Source organism: Prionailurus viverrinus, chromosome A3, assembly GCF_022837055.1.
Source record: "Prionailurus viverrinus isolate Anna chromosome A3, UM_Priviv_1.0, whole genome shotgun sequence".
NCBI lineage: Eukaryota > Metazoa > Chordata > Mammalia > Carnivora > Felidae > Prionailurus > Prionailurus viverrinus.
In genome coordinates this window covers 45682312-45699843 of record NC_062563.1, presented here as the reverse complement: position 1 = coordinate 45699843, position 17532 = coordinate 45682312, and the positions used below count along the sequence as shown (strand labels likewise).

The 17532-nt window shown below is 40.0% G+C and overlaps 1 protein-coding gene across 5 annotated transcripts in view; it reads left to right on the top strand.

The window, feature by feature from the left end:
- RALGAPA2 (Ral GTPase activating protein catalytic subunit alpha 2) overlaps window positions 1-17532 on the top strand; it is a 322390-nt gene that overhangs the window by 109738 nt on the left and 195120 nt on the right. For all 5 annotated transcript variants that reach the window (XM_047854052.1, XM_047854051.1, XM_047854050.1 and 2 more), the window contains exons 15-16: window positions 5898-6135; window positions 8575-8739. In XM_047854052.1, the coding sequence (XP_047710008.1) occupies window positions 5898-6135; window positions 8575-8739 (403 nt within the window). The remainder of the gene's footprint in view (window positions 1-5897; window positions 6136-8574; window positions 8740-17532) is intronic.

The following is a 17532-nucleotide window of genomic DNA, read 5'->3' as shown; positions in this document are numbered from 1 at the left end:
TCTTTTAGGCCTTCCCACCTGTCTGCCATCTACTTCTTTTGATTTGTTGAGGTTGGTAGAAATTAGGAAGATAACAAGAGCTGATGTCCTTGGTCGAGGGCCAGGTAGATTTGAGGAAGTAAAGGGTAAATGGAAGCATGGGAATGGGGATAAGGTCAAGGAGTGGTTCAGGCTAGACATAAAACTGTGAGAGCTGTTGGTATGTTGGGCTATGTGTTTAAAGTCACAGGGCTGGGTAGGGTCACCATGGAGAGAATAGTTGTCCTAGAGAGGAAAGAGCCATCCATCTCCATGATTGGTGGAGGAGAGGAGGCAGACGAAGATGCTGAGAAAGGGTGGCCATGGAGCTGGGAGGGAAACTAGCAGAGTATGTGTCTGGATGCCTGGAGATAAGTATTGAGTAAGAGGAGAACGACCAGTTCACCATTGGTTTTGACAAGATGTTGGTGGTTGTAAATGTTCTAGGGGAATGAGGCCCACTTAGAGTGGATGGAGGAGAAAATGGGACCTGGGCAATAGAGGTAGCAAGTATAGTCAGGACTTTGCAGAGGTGGAAGGGAGGAGGAAAAGGAGAGCCAGCTGCGTGGGCAGCATACATGGAGGACAAGGTTTAAGGTGTGTGATTTTGAAGTCTGTTTGCTTGCCAGTGGGCATGGTCCAGTGAGGACAGCCTTGGAGGGAGAGAGAGGAGAACTACAGAAGTGAAGTTCTGAATGAGGTGAACAGGGCCTTAGGTGGGAGCAGAGAGCCAAGGAGATGGGTGTTTCTTACATCTCACAGGGTGAGAAGGGTCAAGAATGCGAGTAGTCTGACATCACCCTCAGGGGAAGAAAAGAGGCAGATGATGAACTAATTGCATAGGAAATGGAAGTTTTAAAGGTCCTGAGGGTGGTAGACTATTGCAACATTGCTTTAGAAAGCACTAGTATTTATGGGATGCTCAGAATTTATGAAGCATTTCTGAAAGAGAACAGTGTGAAAAGACTGGAAAACTGTGATGTTCTATATAAATAAAGGCATTCATACAATAGATGGGCCTGCTTTGAATAATTTGGTAGGAGATAGCATTGTGGATCATGAGCTGGAAGTGATAGCTGCAGGGAGGAGAAGTCAACCTCCCTCCTCCGTTGACTCGAAGGTGGATTTGGAGATGTATACAAAGAGCATATCTAGAAAAAGGTAGGATATGGCGGTGAAGGTGGCACAAAGAGAAACTAGTTATTTAAATAAAGTTATGTATTCCTATTGTAACACAGGAGAACCCAACTGTTCATATTAATTTTTAGTAGTTTAATAGGATTGAATGATCTTGGCTTGATGAGAAATACATGAGAGGCTGCAGAAATAATTGGCATGTCCTCACTTGCCTTTGGAATAGGATAATCACTCTTATTCTGATTGCCTTGCTTAGTTATTAGATATATGAAGTGGTCTACCCATCCTTTTGTGTGTATTCAGCCTTGCCTCAGGCGTGGTGCAGACCATTTGCTTTGCTGCCCGTCTGGATGTACAAACACTCTGCTCACTTTGCTGTAACTCTCATGGAGAGTTTCACTGTCGGCACCTTCTTCTCGGTCTCCCAGCCCTGATAGGACTGTAGCTGCCAAGTGATGTGGGCTGAAGCCAGGCTTAGGGTAGTGAGTACTTGGGCCTCATTCCTCACCAGTTGCCTGGCCCTGCATCTATTGGTTGTGTTGGAATTGGAGCAAGAGCTTGTCACTGAATTAAGCAAGAATCTATCGTGGAGTTGTACTTTTTGTTTGTTTGATTAGTTTTGATTTGGGAGAAAAATCCCCCTTATTAATGGAGGATCTTGTCAGATCTTGAAAATTAGTTTTAAGTCCATGATTGTTGATTTTGATGACATCATTATTATTTTGGCCATGGATCAGGAAGAATGTTTAAATTAAGAAGCAGCCATAAAATAGTGGAGAGAAGAAGAGCTTTTTGGAGGTAGACACGGAGTGCGGAGCTCTGGTACTTCCTGGCTGTGTGGCCTTAAGCAAATCACTTTGCCTTTCTGAGTCTCTTCCCTAATCTGTCACAGGAAAGGACAGGGTTGTCCTAAGAATCAGAGCAGGTTCATCTGGGATTTATGATCATCTGTTGACCTCCCAAGCCCTTTGTGGGATCTAAGGGAGGGGAAAAATGTGAAAGGTCTGGACAGCTCTACCAGGCAATGAAGTGGGCATCATCTTAATTCCATTCTAAAATAAAATGTGCCATCAAATTATTATTTGTTCGCTTATGTAGATGTCTACAATTGCCAGATGCTTGATTTTTTTTTAATTTTTTTTTCAACGTTTATTTTTTTATTTTTGGGACAGAGAGAGACAGAGCATGAACGGGGGAGGGGCAGAGAGAGAGGGAGACACAGAATCGGAAACAGGCTTCAGGCTCTGAGCCATCAGCCCAGAGCCCGACGCGGGGCTCGAACTCACGGACCGCGAGATCGTGACCTGGCTGAAGTCGGACGCTTAACCGACTGCGCCACCCAGGCGCCCCGCCAGATGCTTGATTTTAAAAATTTGAATAAGGAAAGTATTAAAGGGGACAGGAAATTTTGAGTTGCCATTATCCTTTTATCTTTTTCAAATTTTTCCTCTAACATATAGTTTTTTCTCTATCAGTAGATAACTTGGGTTGGCACAGTTCCTTCAAATGAGTTAAGTTTTATTTAGATATTTACCAAATAATGGTGTTTGTCAGAAATGATGTTTTAACCTGTTATCAGTGCTAAACAGGACCTTATGCTTGAAGTTCTCAAAGTATATCAGGAAACTTGGACCATGCTCCTTCTACTAGAAGCAGTATAGTATTTAAAATTACATAGTCCCCCAAGTGTGGTGAGTAGAGAAATGTAACAAGTGGCTGGCCAGGAAATGTATGTAAGAAAAGGAGTGGCTTATGAACACATGTATTTTTTTTTACATAGTTTGATAAAACATGAATTTCAGCACTGGAAGAACTTTGGAGATGCTCTTATTCGGCTTTTTGCTTTTTATGAGAAAGAAAATGACTCCAGAAAAGCCAAGTAAATAGCCCAGGTCACAAATCAAGTTAGTGACAGAACCCAGAGTCTGGGGCTCTGCCTTTCCCTCCTCCTCTTCGAAAAGGGTAACTTATTCAAAGGGCACCCTGCCTTCGTGCACACAGGTGCCACCCCTTACCCACACACTGTATGTTACTGTTTTGCTCTGGGTTCAAGTGTTGTCAGCAGAGACTTACGATGGGGACGATTCACCAGGTCTGTGTATACATGTTTGTGAGATTTGCTAAGATGAATTTTATAAGCTGTGGGAAGTCACTGTTCTGTGCTTGTTTTATAATTAGTCAATAAAGTGAAGCCAATGCAAGATTCCCAATACAGGGTGTCTTTTACCACACAAAAACTCTGCTTTTAATCTGAAGCTAGTGCTGTAACCAGACGTGAGACTGAGTGCTGGTAACATTGCCAGTTTCTCCTTTTTCCCCTTACTCTGCTAAGATTATCTTTTTGAGCTACTATTTATTAATTTTATTGTGTATATGCGCTTTATGGTAATGCCCTCAAACTCATTTTGAAAAAAGGAGTGTAAAATTGAATAAACAGAAGATGGCATTATAATCATAATAAATAATACTTAATAAAATATTAGTAATAATGAATGATAAAATTATTTATTTTTTCTTTTGCACTGTTCTTAATTTTAAAAAATTCATCCATCTTAGAATCAGATTGTAAGTATGAAAATTTAAAACCTTGTTTTCAATATATTTAATGATTTTAGCTCAACTTTCACATTTTTGCCCCTTTAAAAAGTATGGTAAACATGAATTGAAACACAGAGAAAAGGTACACTGCATAAGGAGTCACTTTAAGTATGATTTTTTCAAATGGTCAAAACAGGCCTGCATAATTACAGACTATTTTCTAGTTCTCAGAGTTTTCCTATGTGTATTTTATTTTTTTTAATTTTTTTTCTTAATGTTTATTTTTGAGAGAGAGAGAGACAGAGTGTCAGAGCACAAACAGGGGAGGGGCAGAGAGAGAGGGAGACACAGCATCGGAAGCAGGCTCCAGTCTTTGAGCTGTCAGCACAGAGCCTGGTACGGGGCTCGAACCCACGGACCATGAGATCACGACCTGAGCCAAAGTTGGACTGACTTAACCGACTGAGCCACTTACATATCCCCTCCTATGTGTATTTTAAAGAAAAATTTCTGTTTAATTAAAAAGCCAGCTTATCCCTATCCCATGCATAGGACAACCCCCATCAACTGCGGGGGTCTGTCTGCATCTGGGGTGGGCAGAAATATTTGCAGGTTGGCACCTTAACAAGAACATTAAGGTCTGACAATGGATTGGGGAAGTCACACAAACTTTGGGTGTAAAGATGCCCTGTAGTAAGATTAAGAAAGCCTTTGGGGCTCATCTGAAATGGACTTGGCACTTCTTTCAAGGGAGATGTATTTTGATGTGAATTTTAAAGGGTGTGGAATATCTGGGCAGAGAGAGGGAACTAGGCAATTTCAAGGTGAGGAGATATCCAGAATATGTGCACACTTGTCTGGTGGGGTTGCCCATGTGACCACTTGTAGTGCTGCAGACATAGGCTAGAGGAGGGACATGGAGAAGTGAGTAGACGCTCAAGGAAAGTGCTCTAATAGGGGAATGCAGACAATGGTGGGAATGGATGCCACTTACTAGAGGCTGGGTGGGGTGGCAGTCAGGGACACCTTGGAGGAAGTAATGTCCACATTGTGACTTGAAGAATGAGTGGGAGATAAAAAGCCAAAAAAGAAAGGAAGAGAGGAAGGAAAGCTACATGCAAAGGCCAGGAGCAGGAGAGACCAGGTCAAGGAACTGGAAGAATCTCAGTGGAAGTGCTGAATTCTTTTTACTATAATGCCTGCAGGTGACTGCAAGTAGAGCTGTCTAGTACCCAGATCGACAAGGTCAGGAAACCAAAGAGTTCTGGGCTAACCATGGAGACTCAGAGGAATTTTACAGTTGGTAACTAGAGCCACAAGAATGGGGACCAGAACCCCAGCAGAGATGGGGTGGCATAGGAAGGGAGAAAGCCAGAGCAGTTGGTGGAATAGGGAGATGAGGAGGTATACATGCAGTGAGTATGGGACATTCTTCCAAGAAGTTTGGCTTTAAATGTTCTAGCTAGAGGGAGGAATCTGGGGTCAAGGGAACTTTTTTGTTTATTTTTCGTTTTTAAGATGAGGTGGACTTGGAGAATGTTTGAATGCTGATGGGGAGAAGCTGGGTTAGTAAGATAGATTGGAGAAAAAGGAGAGGCAGCGTTCATGGAAACACAAAGAGCAAGGAGGCGGTTCAGAGCAGAGGTGGGAACAAGCAGAGAGGAGCAGGAGACTCTCTTCACTTAAAGCCTGGAGGTGGAGGAGAAGCTGGGCAAACACATGGGGCTCGTGGGGCTTGTTTAATGGGTTTTATTTTCTCTTAAATCTGCAGTGAGTTCATCTGCTAGAAAGCAGGGAGGAGTTGGTGGAGCTGGAAGTTTACATAGAGGATGCTTTGTGAAGAGGATGCTAGAAGTAGCCACTGTAGAGAGTGAGAGAGAGCTGTCCAAGAAGCAGAATAGTTGTAGTACTGAGAGCTTTGTCTTCTTCCCGATTATGGCCAGGACCAGCCGCAGGCACTAGAGGGATTTTCAGTCAGGAGCTTTGTTCTTAATGGTAACTAATTTCTCACGAGCTCAGATCCTGGTTTCAGTTGATCAAATGAATTCTGAGAAACTAAAAGAAAAACAGGATCAAGTGCTTCTTATTGTTTTAAAACAATAAATTGTTTACTCATTTTAGTAATAGTAACTTAAAATATTTTGTTAAAAATTCTTCTTCCAAATGAGGACGATTAAAGTCTCTAATTGGCTGGTTGGTTTCAGACGCTCATGGTGGCGTGGATCCGAGCAAACCTCTGTGTATACATTTCTCGAGAGCTCTGGGATGACTTTCTTGGCGTGCTGTCCTCCCTCACGGAATGGGAGGAGCTCATAACTGAGTGGGCCAACATCATGGACTCGTTGACAGCAGTGCTCGCGAGAACTGTTTATGGAGTTGAGATGACAAACCTACCTCTGGACAAATTAAGTGAACAAAAGGAAAAGAAGCAGCGAGGCAAAGGTACTTCTACTCTTACAGGGTAACACCTGATGTCGGAGACTGGGGAGGAGTGTGTATTTGTACATGGAGGCAATTAACACATGGAATTTTACAATAAACTGAACCAGCCATGTGGGCAGTATCTTTTCACTGATGGTGTTGGATTGTGTTTCATAGCACGCTTACCTCTTAAGGATGCTGAAAGGGAGTAGCAGTGGTAGCAACAATAATATAATAATGGCTAGTGCTTGTACACATTATCTGTCTTCATCCTCATGGTAACCTCTGAGGTGGATACTATCATCCCCATGTCACAGACAGAGAAACTGAAGTACAGAGAATCCATGGTGATGGACTCATTCAAGGTCATGTAGCTAATACGTGAGAAAGCCGGAAATCAAAGCTAGGCAAGTCCATCTCAAGGCATCACACTAAAAGGACTTATTCCACTGCCTGCCTAGGAAAGGCAGAAAGTGGAAAACTTCTGAGTGATTCAGCTAGGAGGACTTTTGGCTTTGTTGTGTTTCTGGGTAAAAATTGTTTTGAGACCTAGAGTCAGATCAAGGTTGAAAACATCAGCAGTGTTTTCTACTGGGGACAACAATTTGTTGTCATTACTGTTTTAAGGTTGTGACACAGTCCTTGGGTTAATTCACTTGTACTCCAATTTATTATTTAAAGATTTTGAGGCAGTTCATAGAAGCACCTATAATATGAGAGATAAAATACATAAGGTCACGGGGGCAAAATTAAAGGGGGTGGGATTATAGGAGCAGTTATAAATGCCAGAATGCATGCCAGAGAGCCTCCTCTGCTTGTTGGGGAGGGGTGGCAGGCTTGGATTTGACTCTGATCTTCACAGGGTTACAGCAGAGGATCACAGATTACAAGAGGTGAAAACAGTCCACAGCTTAGGTGATACATAGCTTTTCCTGGTCCTAAGACCTGAGAAGAATTTCTGCTCCAAAGATTCATGAAATGTGCGTTGCTTGCTGTAGTAGACCACAGCTTCAACAATAGCCTTATTATAGATTGTATCAGCTTTTGCTGGGTGACAGATCACCCCAAAACATAGCAGCTTAAAATAACAGTCAGTTGTTTAGATACTGATTTTATGAGTTGTTAGTTTGGGTTCGACTCAGTTGGGCAGTTCTGCTGGATTCACTCCTGTGTTTGTAGTCAGCTAGGCTGTGAAATAATCATGTAGGCAGCTCTAGGGATTGGCCAGCTGTCAGCTGGGGCCGTGGGAGGGACTTGGCCGTATACCTTTCATCGCCCAGCAGGCCAGCTCAGGCTTTTTGTTCAAAGACTTAAGGTTCCAGGAGCAGCAATGGGGCAAGCCCAGATTTTCAAGTGCATTTCAGATCTCTGCTTGCTCAGTTTTGCTACCAAAGTAAGTCTTGTGATGAAGCCCAGGGTTGGTGTGGGAGAGGACAGCAAAGGATGTGAATGTGGGGAGCTGTGAGCCAATTAAGTGATTACTTCACCATACAGACATACAGTTAACGTGACTGATTCTTACATCTTCACTGCAGTCTATGAGTGGCTGTGTTTATTTATCGGAAGGTAAACACTTCAAAAAACACTCCTGATGGAATGATACAGAACGAATTTAATCATTTAATCAGTGCCCATGGCAAATACTTCTGATTTCTCTCTTATATTGCTTTATTCTAAAAATGGCTTTAAGTATTCACTATGGAAATACTTGCCTTCTAAGCACTGGACTTGTGGAAACAAAATACACTCTCAGGAACCTGGGGGTGAAAACAAACCACAGTTTGTGGCAGCCACCAGCCACATCATACCTGTGCAGAAATCTCTGTCTCATTCTCTTTGCCCCTGTATTTCTTTTGGTACCTTGACTACTCATTTGAAATATTTGACCAGAGCAATATGAGAGGAAAGCAGAGAAGTTGGGTTACAAACTGCAGTATTTTATTGTTTTGGAGGTTTGCTAAAATGGGATTTTGTATTATTCATAGATTTTCACTTGACTCTGATTAGAGTTTACAGACACAAATTTCTCTTGGTAATTTGTGGAGAGGTTAGCATCTCCAGGAAGGAGCATTATTCTAAAGCCAGGATCTCTAATTTTGTGGTTTATAAAAGTAGTTTTTGGAGTGACTGGACAGCAGTGGTATAACTTCATTTGACATTGTTCTTTTACTGAGAAAGTTTTATTCACATTTTTGTATTTTGGAATGAGTACTGTGATGATATTATTGTTATGAGGCTGTTGGAGATGCTTGAAAAATACTTTGGCAACAGGAATTTCTAGATTACTGTTATGTGCAAACCTTTGTACTGAAGTATAAGGAAATGGTACCTAATTATGCAACAAGAGAGTCTGTAATAAATATAGTTGTACTTATGAAATTTGCTGAGCAACACAGGCTGTGCAATGAATGATAATGACTTCAGCCTTTAGATTATTTTTCTCGTCTTATTCTCTATCAGGTTGTGTTCTAGATTCTCAGAAAGGAACCACTGTGGGGAGATCCTTTTCTCTCAGCTGGCGGAGCCACCCAGATGTGACTGAACCAATGCGATCTAGGAGTGCCACCACATCTGGGGCACCAGGAGTTGAGAAGGCAAGAAATATTGTTCGCCAAAAAGCAACCGGTAAACATTTATTTAAATTTTTTCTGTAAGATCTAGTTGCTATCTAAAATGGATTTATAGGAATAAAATGTTTTAAAGGTTTTAAAATTCCGCTCAGAGTTAAATGGGATGTCTCTGTATCTTTTAATTATCTGTTCTGATACTTTTCAAATCCATTTTTGATACTTATTTCTGAGTCCATTGTGAAAAAGAACTTGAGATGTTAATATTGAGTGAGATATTTGTGCAAAAGAGAGAAAATAAATGTTTTTGTTTGAACCTTAGAGAAAATAGATTCTTAGTAATCACACACTTAGTTGCATTATTGTTGTTGAACATTGGTAATCTTAGTGTGGCAACTGTTCCCACACAGGAACAGAGAATAATGCACTTAGTTTTCAGGACTGGAGGGAGACATTTACGTTTTGGGGTTCTTTGGGAAATTGAGCTTTATATGCCTGTTGATGTTGTCCTCCTAGCCTGTTAGAATTAATAAGAACTTGACCAAGAACCCCCAGTTTTTTGGACTTATTTCCTACACTTTTAAAACCAAAAGAGAAATCTTTAAAAAGTAAGCTTGTATCCAGTATTTAATAAGAACTAATAAAACCCCTTCCCTCCAGTGACTCTGAGGCTGTAACTTAGGTTTAAAACAAATTTATCTGAGTTTCCTGTCATTTTTCACATCAGTACTACCACACTGTTCTAATTGATATTCAGCATGCTGACTGCAGAAAGTCACAATATCCTCTGGTCATAAATCAGAGTCATTTACAGTCAACATATTTTACAGTACTTAGTAAAGACTTCATAGAGATGGCTTAGAATCCTGTTGGAGCTTTTACGAAAATACATTGTGCCTTAGCCCTGTCTAATGCTTTTTGCTACAGCATTTGTTGGTAATTATCACCTTACTACATTCACCTCCTGTTCCACTTCTCCTGCTCTCTCCTTCATCCCCTTCCTTGAGGAGAGACTGTTCCTGGTAACAGGCAACTTTGGGGAAGGCTTACACACTGACTTTCATTCTCATCCCAACTCCTAGAAACTCCTTTCTTTCCTCATTGAATCAGAGCAGAAGTTTGCAACAAAGTGTCATCATTCCTGAACTGCCCAGACTCTGTGCTACCCTTCACAGCCCTTGAACTGTAATGATAATAAAATTAATCATTCAAAACACTATGTAAAACTTTACTTTCACACTTTAATGAGCAGCAAACTATTGTATATTGCATGCTCCTTATTCCCCTACTTGGCCAAAGCACAGCCATAGAAGAAATTGCATTTTAGTTTCTCAGCAGGTGTTTTAGACCAACACTATGGAGGTGGCACCATTATTGTTCTCAATAATCCTCGGTGCATTTATGCTAGTGAGCTTCTGTTTTATCAGTGTTCTTAGGCATCTGGAAACATATGGTATTGCATCAGTAAGAGCTCTTAAAAAAGTCTGTTTAGACTATGTCGCTTAAAAGTCATAAACCTGGCCTTTAGAGTATTAAAAATTAATAACACTTGGAACCATAACTTTTAAAAAGATAATGAGACAAGAGCTATTGAGTTGGATCAATCTATTATCTTCATGTATCTTGCAATACATATGTATTTCCTGTTTTACTTCACATTTTTATCTTTTTAGTTGCCTGTGAAAACAACGGTCTCTGAAGATTTTATTGTATCATGCTGTTTTATAAAACTAATCTATATAGACTATTAGTGGTTTTACTCAGTTCTGTTATTTTTACATTGTGTAATAACTTGCCTTTCCATCTTTTAAAAAGGCCCAGAATACTTTTATGGTAGGTGTTGATAGTGTGGAGGCCACCTTTTAATGTTTATTTATTTTTGAGACAGAGAGAGACAGAGCATGAACGGGGGAGGGTCAGAGAGAGGGAGACACAGAATCCGAAACAGGCTCCAGGCTCCGAGCCGTCAGCACAGAGCCTGACACAGGCCTCGAACTCACGGACCGCGAGATCGTGACCTGAGCCGAAGTCGGCCGCTCAAGCGACTGAGCCACCCAGGCGCCCCGAGGCCACCTTTTAATGAGAATAGCAGCTCAGGCAGTTTTTGTCACCTTTAGCAGTAAGGTGTTTATCATGGAAGACCCATTTGAAAGTGATTTATTTTTTCTAATCCCAGTACGAGAATAATTTAAGATTATTATATTATAGGGGCGCCTGGGTGGCTCAGTCAGTTAAGTGTCCAGCTCTTGACTTTGGCTCATGTCATGGTCTCGCAGTTCTTGGCATGGAGCCCTGTGTTAGGCTTTTGCGCTGACAGCGTGGAGTCTGCTTGGGATCCTCTCTCTCCCTCTCTCTGCCCCTTGCCCCCACTCTCTCTCTTTCAGAATAAATAAATAAACATTAAAGGAAAAGATTATTATAACTTGCCTCAGTGACTACACTTAATCTAGATTAAGAAAATGATTGAGAAAATGTCAGTGATGGTGGCAAGACAGAAATAATAAAATAAGCAATTGCAGAGTAGAGAAAGAACAATTTAACAGAGAAGGAACTAGTTTGCAACTTAAAAGGAACTGGCAAGGAGAGTCTTAAAGAATTATAAAGGAAAACTTTGCTCCTGAGTGTGAATGATGCTAAAATTTTAGATGTCTAAAATGAGTGATTAAAGCAAGTCAGTTTCCACACAAAGTAATTATTATAATTATAATAATTATAAGTTTTATTATTTCTAAATATCTAGTGATCAGTTTTGGAAAAATACACATTTGATTCATAAAAGGAAAGCTCTTTCAGACGCCCTCTGACATTGAGAGATGAACACATCTTTTAGGAAATTTGAAGTAAGTCAGTTTGACATTCGCATGGAAGTCATTTGAAGTATCATCTTACCCATTTGTGAAGAGTGTGCTGTAATCCCATTGCAGGTAGTCCCTGTGGATTCCCTGTGGGAATCAGACCTGGGAATACTGACAGCCAGAGGAGGGGGGGTTTGAGGGGGGAGGGGCAAGGAAGTAAAAACTTTGTTTCACCCTCTGCAAATGTGTCATTACCGTTTGTACTTGTATTCCGTGAATGTGAAATAAAGTGATGTAAAAATAATAAAACAAGTCAACCTTTACATTTTAGTTTTAAGGATAAAACTGATCCCACTGATGGTGGTTTCGTATATATGAGGCATATTCTCTTCCTATGTTTATCTGTTTTCTCAAATGGTCATTTAAATAGTGGTCTGTAGAAAACTTGAGAACATCATAAAGTTCATCCTAAGAAATTATGGATTTAACAAGCATGAAATGTGATATACAAGGATGGGTTTCATGGAGATTTTTGCCTTTTTACCCTCAAATATCAAATCTTTTAATGTTCAACTTGACTTTCATGTGTTTCTGTACTTTAGGATATTTAATTTACTAAATGATTTGCTTTTGAATACAGTCAGCTCTCAGTAAACCAATTTTTAAATTATTTATTATTTATAGAACAGTTTTAATCTTAGGCTAGATTTTCCCCTCCCTGCCTGTTGTCTTTTCATGTATGTGTCCTTTAGGAAGGGGAAATGGATTATGGTGTCTGCCCAAATAAACAACCCAAATGTGAGTGTGATACAAAGTGATACAGTGTGAGTGTCCATTCTCCCATGTCATCAGAATGACCGAAGGTTGGCTGTATTTAGAGACTACAGTTAAATACTCTACTTTGTACTGACCTCCTTTAAAGTTTAAAAGACCTTTTTTTAAATTTGAAAGAAAGCCCAGAAAAATAGCAATAAGTTAAAAAAGAAAAGAAAAGAAGTGAAAGATCCTAATGTGCTTCTGACATAATTGTTACTTTATCTCTCCTGGAAGCTAAGCGAAGCCAGTCTATCAGCAACTGTGTCCACCTCTCTGAGGCTTTGCCTGCCACTAAAAGCGTCCCGCTCCTCCTTCACACCGTGAGCGCTCTCTTACCTGGTCTCTCTTACTCCTCTTGCTCTCACAGGCTGTCAGGTACTGTAACGCTGTCTCATGTGTCCGTCAGTGTCCCTGGGCTTCTCCTGCTTGCCTGTAGGCCTTGCTTCCTTTGTTAATACCCCCCACACTGCGCATGCGTGCCTGGCCATTGCACTTTGCATTTATTTTCGGTGAATATTAATAATTGCTTTTATGCAGTTAAATGTTTAGTAGCCATTAGTCAAGAAAATTTCTGCAGCACCACTGGTCTTTGCTGTAGGACTTTTTGACCCATAGTTTCTACCAATGATGGATGGGCGCCTTCTATACAATGCCTGCAGCACAAAAGTTTTGCTTGCTGTGCCTCCCCAAAATTGATAAACGGGAAAAATCATGTAGGCAATACCTCCTTGGGATTAATAAATTGTAATCATGTGTAAAGTAATAATGTTTATGTTTATCAGTCACACTGATTATTGATTTGAGTAGAAAAAAAAAGATGCTAAAAAGTGCTAATTTTCAAAACAAGGAAACATTGTTCTTGTGCTCCAGCCAATTAAAATTGAGTTCACCCACTTGTAGTTTGCACACAGTGTATTTTCTGGATTACTAAAACGTTATGGCATCAAAAATGGTGATTTTTGCCATAGACCCCTCAAAAAAAGGGTCTACTGTGCTCTGCAGTGAATAATTAGGCCTATGTCCAGTTACTGTTCAGAGATTCTAAAATGAACTGACTTTTCATCGGAGATAGCCTGAGTGTGGCTTTCTGTAGCACTAAATCATGCCATATTGTATGATGATGTAGTGTAGTAAAGCATAATTAAATCTTACTTCCCCTGATGAGCATGTAAGATGTCATATTATTTAATTCACAGAATATGAAGGAAGAAATTTGTTTCATTGAGACTACGGATTACACTTCTCAGAAAATACTTTTCTCTAGTAGATACCAAAGGTGAAAAGCAATACGAATGGTAACATGATCCCCAGTCAATTAAGTTACTGATGAGCATCAACTACTTGATAATCTGGTTGTCAAAAAAGTACTACTGCCTAGAGATGATTAATAAAGTATCTAAAATAGTTTTGTTTTCTTTTTGGCTGGTATATAGCTAATATACACCCAAAAGGCATTCTTTTCATGGTGAAAAGTTTTTGTTCTTCACAGTGCATTTTTTTCCCCATATTGTTTCCTTTGATCAAGGTTTCTACTAGTTTGTCCGGAATATTTTCTCTTAAGAAATCTATTTTTATTCACAATCTCAGTTTGGAAACCTTTTTCTCATTCGCTATTATATTTTAGTTTATTCAGATTCTTGATTCATACACACACACACACACACACACACACACACACACACACACACACACAGAGTTCCAACAGAAGTTAAATATGATTTAGAACAGTGGTTCTCAACTGGGGATGATTTGGCCCCCCAGGGAACATTTGGTTGTTACAGCTGGGGCAGTGCCTAAACACCGGCCCCTAGTGGGATGCTGCTGAACACCTGACAGTGGCTACACAGGACAGCCCCTACCATGAAGAATCATCGGACCCAAAATATCAGTAGTGTTGAGGTTGAAAGACCCTGATTTGGGGTGAAGCAAAGCAGGCCATGCCAAGTCAGTATTTTCCTGCCTTTGCCATCTTTATTCCTGGTTTTATAGCATGAAGGGTAAAGGGACTTAGCCGTGTAGTGACACTGAGAACAGTCTGCTGTTCCTTGTGTTTTATCTGACAGCTACAGTAGTGAACTCCTCCTTAGTTCACTAAGGAAATGATGCCATTTCCCTTTGGAACTGTCCTATCGAGAGACTAGGCCAGGAACAGTGCATATCAATCCTACTTTAGATTGTGCATTCTCACCGGTTGGCACATGAGAGTATTAAATTTCTGCCCCAATTTAAATCCTAGTGTGTTGGCATATATTGCTTACCTATGGCTAAGTTTAGATATAGGTAGATGTATATCCACCTATACGTAGTATGCAGACACTTTTAATGTTGACTTTCTGGCCACAAGGTCTTTACTATAAAAATGATTGCTAATTTTGTTTTCATTTGTTAACATTTCTTATTTTTGTTTCTTGTCTATATGTAAAAATTGCTTTAATAATCTAAACAATAGAGGATTACTTACCTTCAGCCATGATTATATTTATTCTGGTCCCTTTGGGACTCTATTTGGTGGCAGCAGATTTTGGGGAAAGTAATAACCACCTGTATCCCATTTATATGAATAGCTACATAAACACACATGTGGGAAGTAGAACTGGCAGTTTGGTGATTTTCCTTCCTCTCCTTTGTGAGAACAATGCTTTCCAGCTGTTTTGCAATTTTAACTGCTTTTATGTTGGGACATTTATCAGTCTGTAGTGCTTATAGGCCATGCTGATGATAGATTTTATTTTTCCTTTAGGGCCATTGTAGTTGTAGCAATTAGAGGTTCAGTGATCTTCTCTCATTCTAAAAGAGACTTAATGGTACCAAACTGAAAGCCTTGTTTGGCTGCTTCTGCCTCTGGTTGTCAGGCTTGCAGGTAGTATCCAATTGTCAGGAAGTGCTTGTTGTCAGGGTCTGGGCTGGTTCACCTTTGGACCTCCTAAGAAACCTCAAGATGTTGAGTTGACTTCTATCTCTTGTGCTTTTTAATAGGCTCAAGTTGGTCTTATGAACAATGCTTTTAAAAAGAAATTAAACTATTCATTTTGCCTTTGCAATCTTGTATGAGGGATAAATGGAACCCAGAATTTTGGTAATTGAAGAATGAGTCTCACTTCATTTAATAAGATTGATTAAGAAAGGCTTAGATCAAAGACTGAGTGAAATTGCTTTGAAAAGTGGTCAGACGTCTGGAATAAATAGAAGTTTCTAAAGACTTTGCACTCTTAATTTAATCATGTGGATTTTTCTCTCAGTGGGAAAAATGAAGTAATTCTAATTTGATCATTTTCCTGGTGTTTTGAGTGGAGCCTTAGAAAGCAGTGATTTTGTAATGGTACTGTGTAGTTGACACTATCAAGAAGCTAGGTTAGAACTTTTAAAATTTGAGTTATTAGGGTAGCAATGCTTGCGAGACAATGAATGATTTGGTGAATCTGAGATAGAATTTAGCTCTTTGAAGTGATTTGAACAAATTGTGTGGTACTCAAAACAGAGAATGTGTTAGACCTAACCAGAATTTATAATGTAATTTTTTATATAACTTAGATTGTTCATGCTTTGAGTATCACATAATCCTGTATCTTGATATTTGCATATCAGTATTAAATGGTCTTAATTTGTTACGAAACAGCAACACTGTGGAACGGGAGCAGTTTTGACATTTGTCCCTTTCTTAACAAATAAAAAGCCAGCAGAGGGAGCTCAAGAGCTGTTTAAGAAAAAAAGTATCAAGAAAATATTTTTGGTATTCATTTGTTCATTTATGCAAGGCATATATTGACTATATACTTAGTATAAAGTGTGAGAAAGGCCAAGAACTGTACATTTACAAATCAGAAAATTGGATTTTAATTGTGAGATAAGAATTTTAAATTCTTTTTCCACACTAGATCACTTAACAGTCAACTAACTATAGGAGTAGCTCGGGGAACCAATAGCATAGCAGTCCTCACAGTATGCTTGACATTATGATTCTCCCCTTTCTTTCCACCCTCATCATGGATGCTCCCATCCTCACCATTTCTGGTGATTTCTGTGGGCTTGGACCTTCTCCATCAGAGAAGTCCCCACCAACAGTTTTACAAAAACAAAGCCTTAAAGCTGCATTAGGCCAGCCTGTTGGGAAGGCACACCAGCTGGTGATGGCAGGCTCTTCGTCCGTCTGTTGTGTTGAGGACCAGTGGGGACACTCGAATTTGGAAACCATGGTGCTGTGACTGTACGGTATCCCACCAGATGGCGATGTTCTTTATCTTTAAAAAGATGCTGCCAGTGTTGGCCTGGCTCTTATTTGTTTCTGCTCCTAGCCCAGAAACCAACATCTACCAGTTTTTGGCATCAAGTTTAAGTGAATAAAAGCCACTCTTCCCACTGTCCATAAAAACTGGCACTTGCCAATCATTTTTAGAGAATTAGGAAGCTCTTGGGCTCCCTCTACTGATATTAGATTAACAAGTAGGTTCATTAACGAATATAAACACTTCCCAGAAGGTTTCAGTATCTTGCATAATTAGAATAAACAATGAACGAAGGCAGCAGGGAGGGTCTGGTCTCATGGTATCATCTGGCTTCTGTTGCCTAATGCTGAGGAGCCTAGAAGCAGACCTGTGAAAAGGGCCTAGTCTAAGCTTGCAGATGTGTGGGGAGATCACAAACATGTACACATGTCTTGTGTCTCTCTGTGGGAAAATGAACAGTTCTTGGCTATTCAAGAGAAGAGAAGGGCAAAGACAACCTGGAAGAGATGCAGCTTTAATGGGTCTGTGTGCTCTTGTCTTGCTACCTTGACTGTCTTTTGCTTATGCCCTAAGTTCAGCTTCCCGTCAGTGCCTAAATTTAGACTATGGCCCAGTATTCTGAATTATAAATGAAGGGTCACACAAACTTCATAGTTTTAAAGTCTCATTACGTGTATCAGTGTACTTTAAAATAGAATTTTTGTTTGGATAGTAAAAATAAAGCAGCACCCTTCTCTTGAAGTCCTGTGTGTTACATGTAGAGTAATACATACATACAACTTGACTAGGGAGAGCCAGCACTTTGGCTTATCTTTGGAGTATAGGGTTGTACTGAGGGTGGCACAAGGGCAGTGAGCTTCATTTCAGGTGAGGAAGTGGTTGACACTGCCGGGTAAGATAATACAGGCTGAATTTTTATCTTAGAAGGAAGGAAACTTTAGCTAAATTAAAATTTTTAGAAAATATGTTACAGCTATGTAGATGTAAAGTTTTATGACTGTTGGAGTGAGTGTGGAG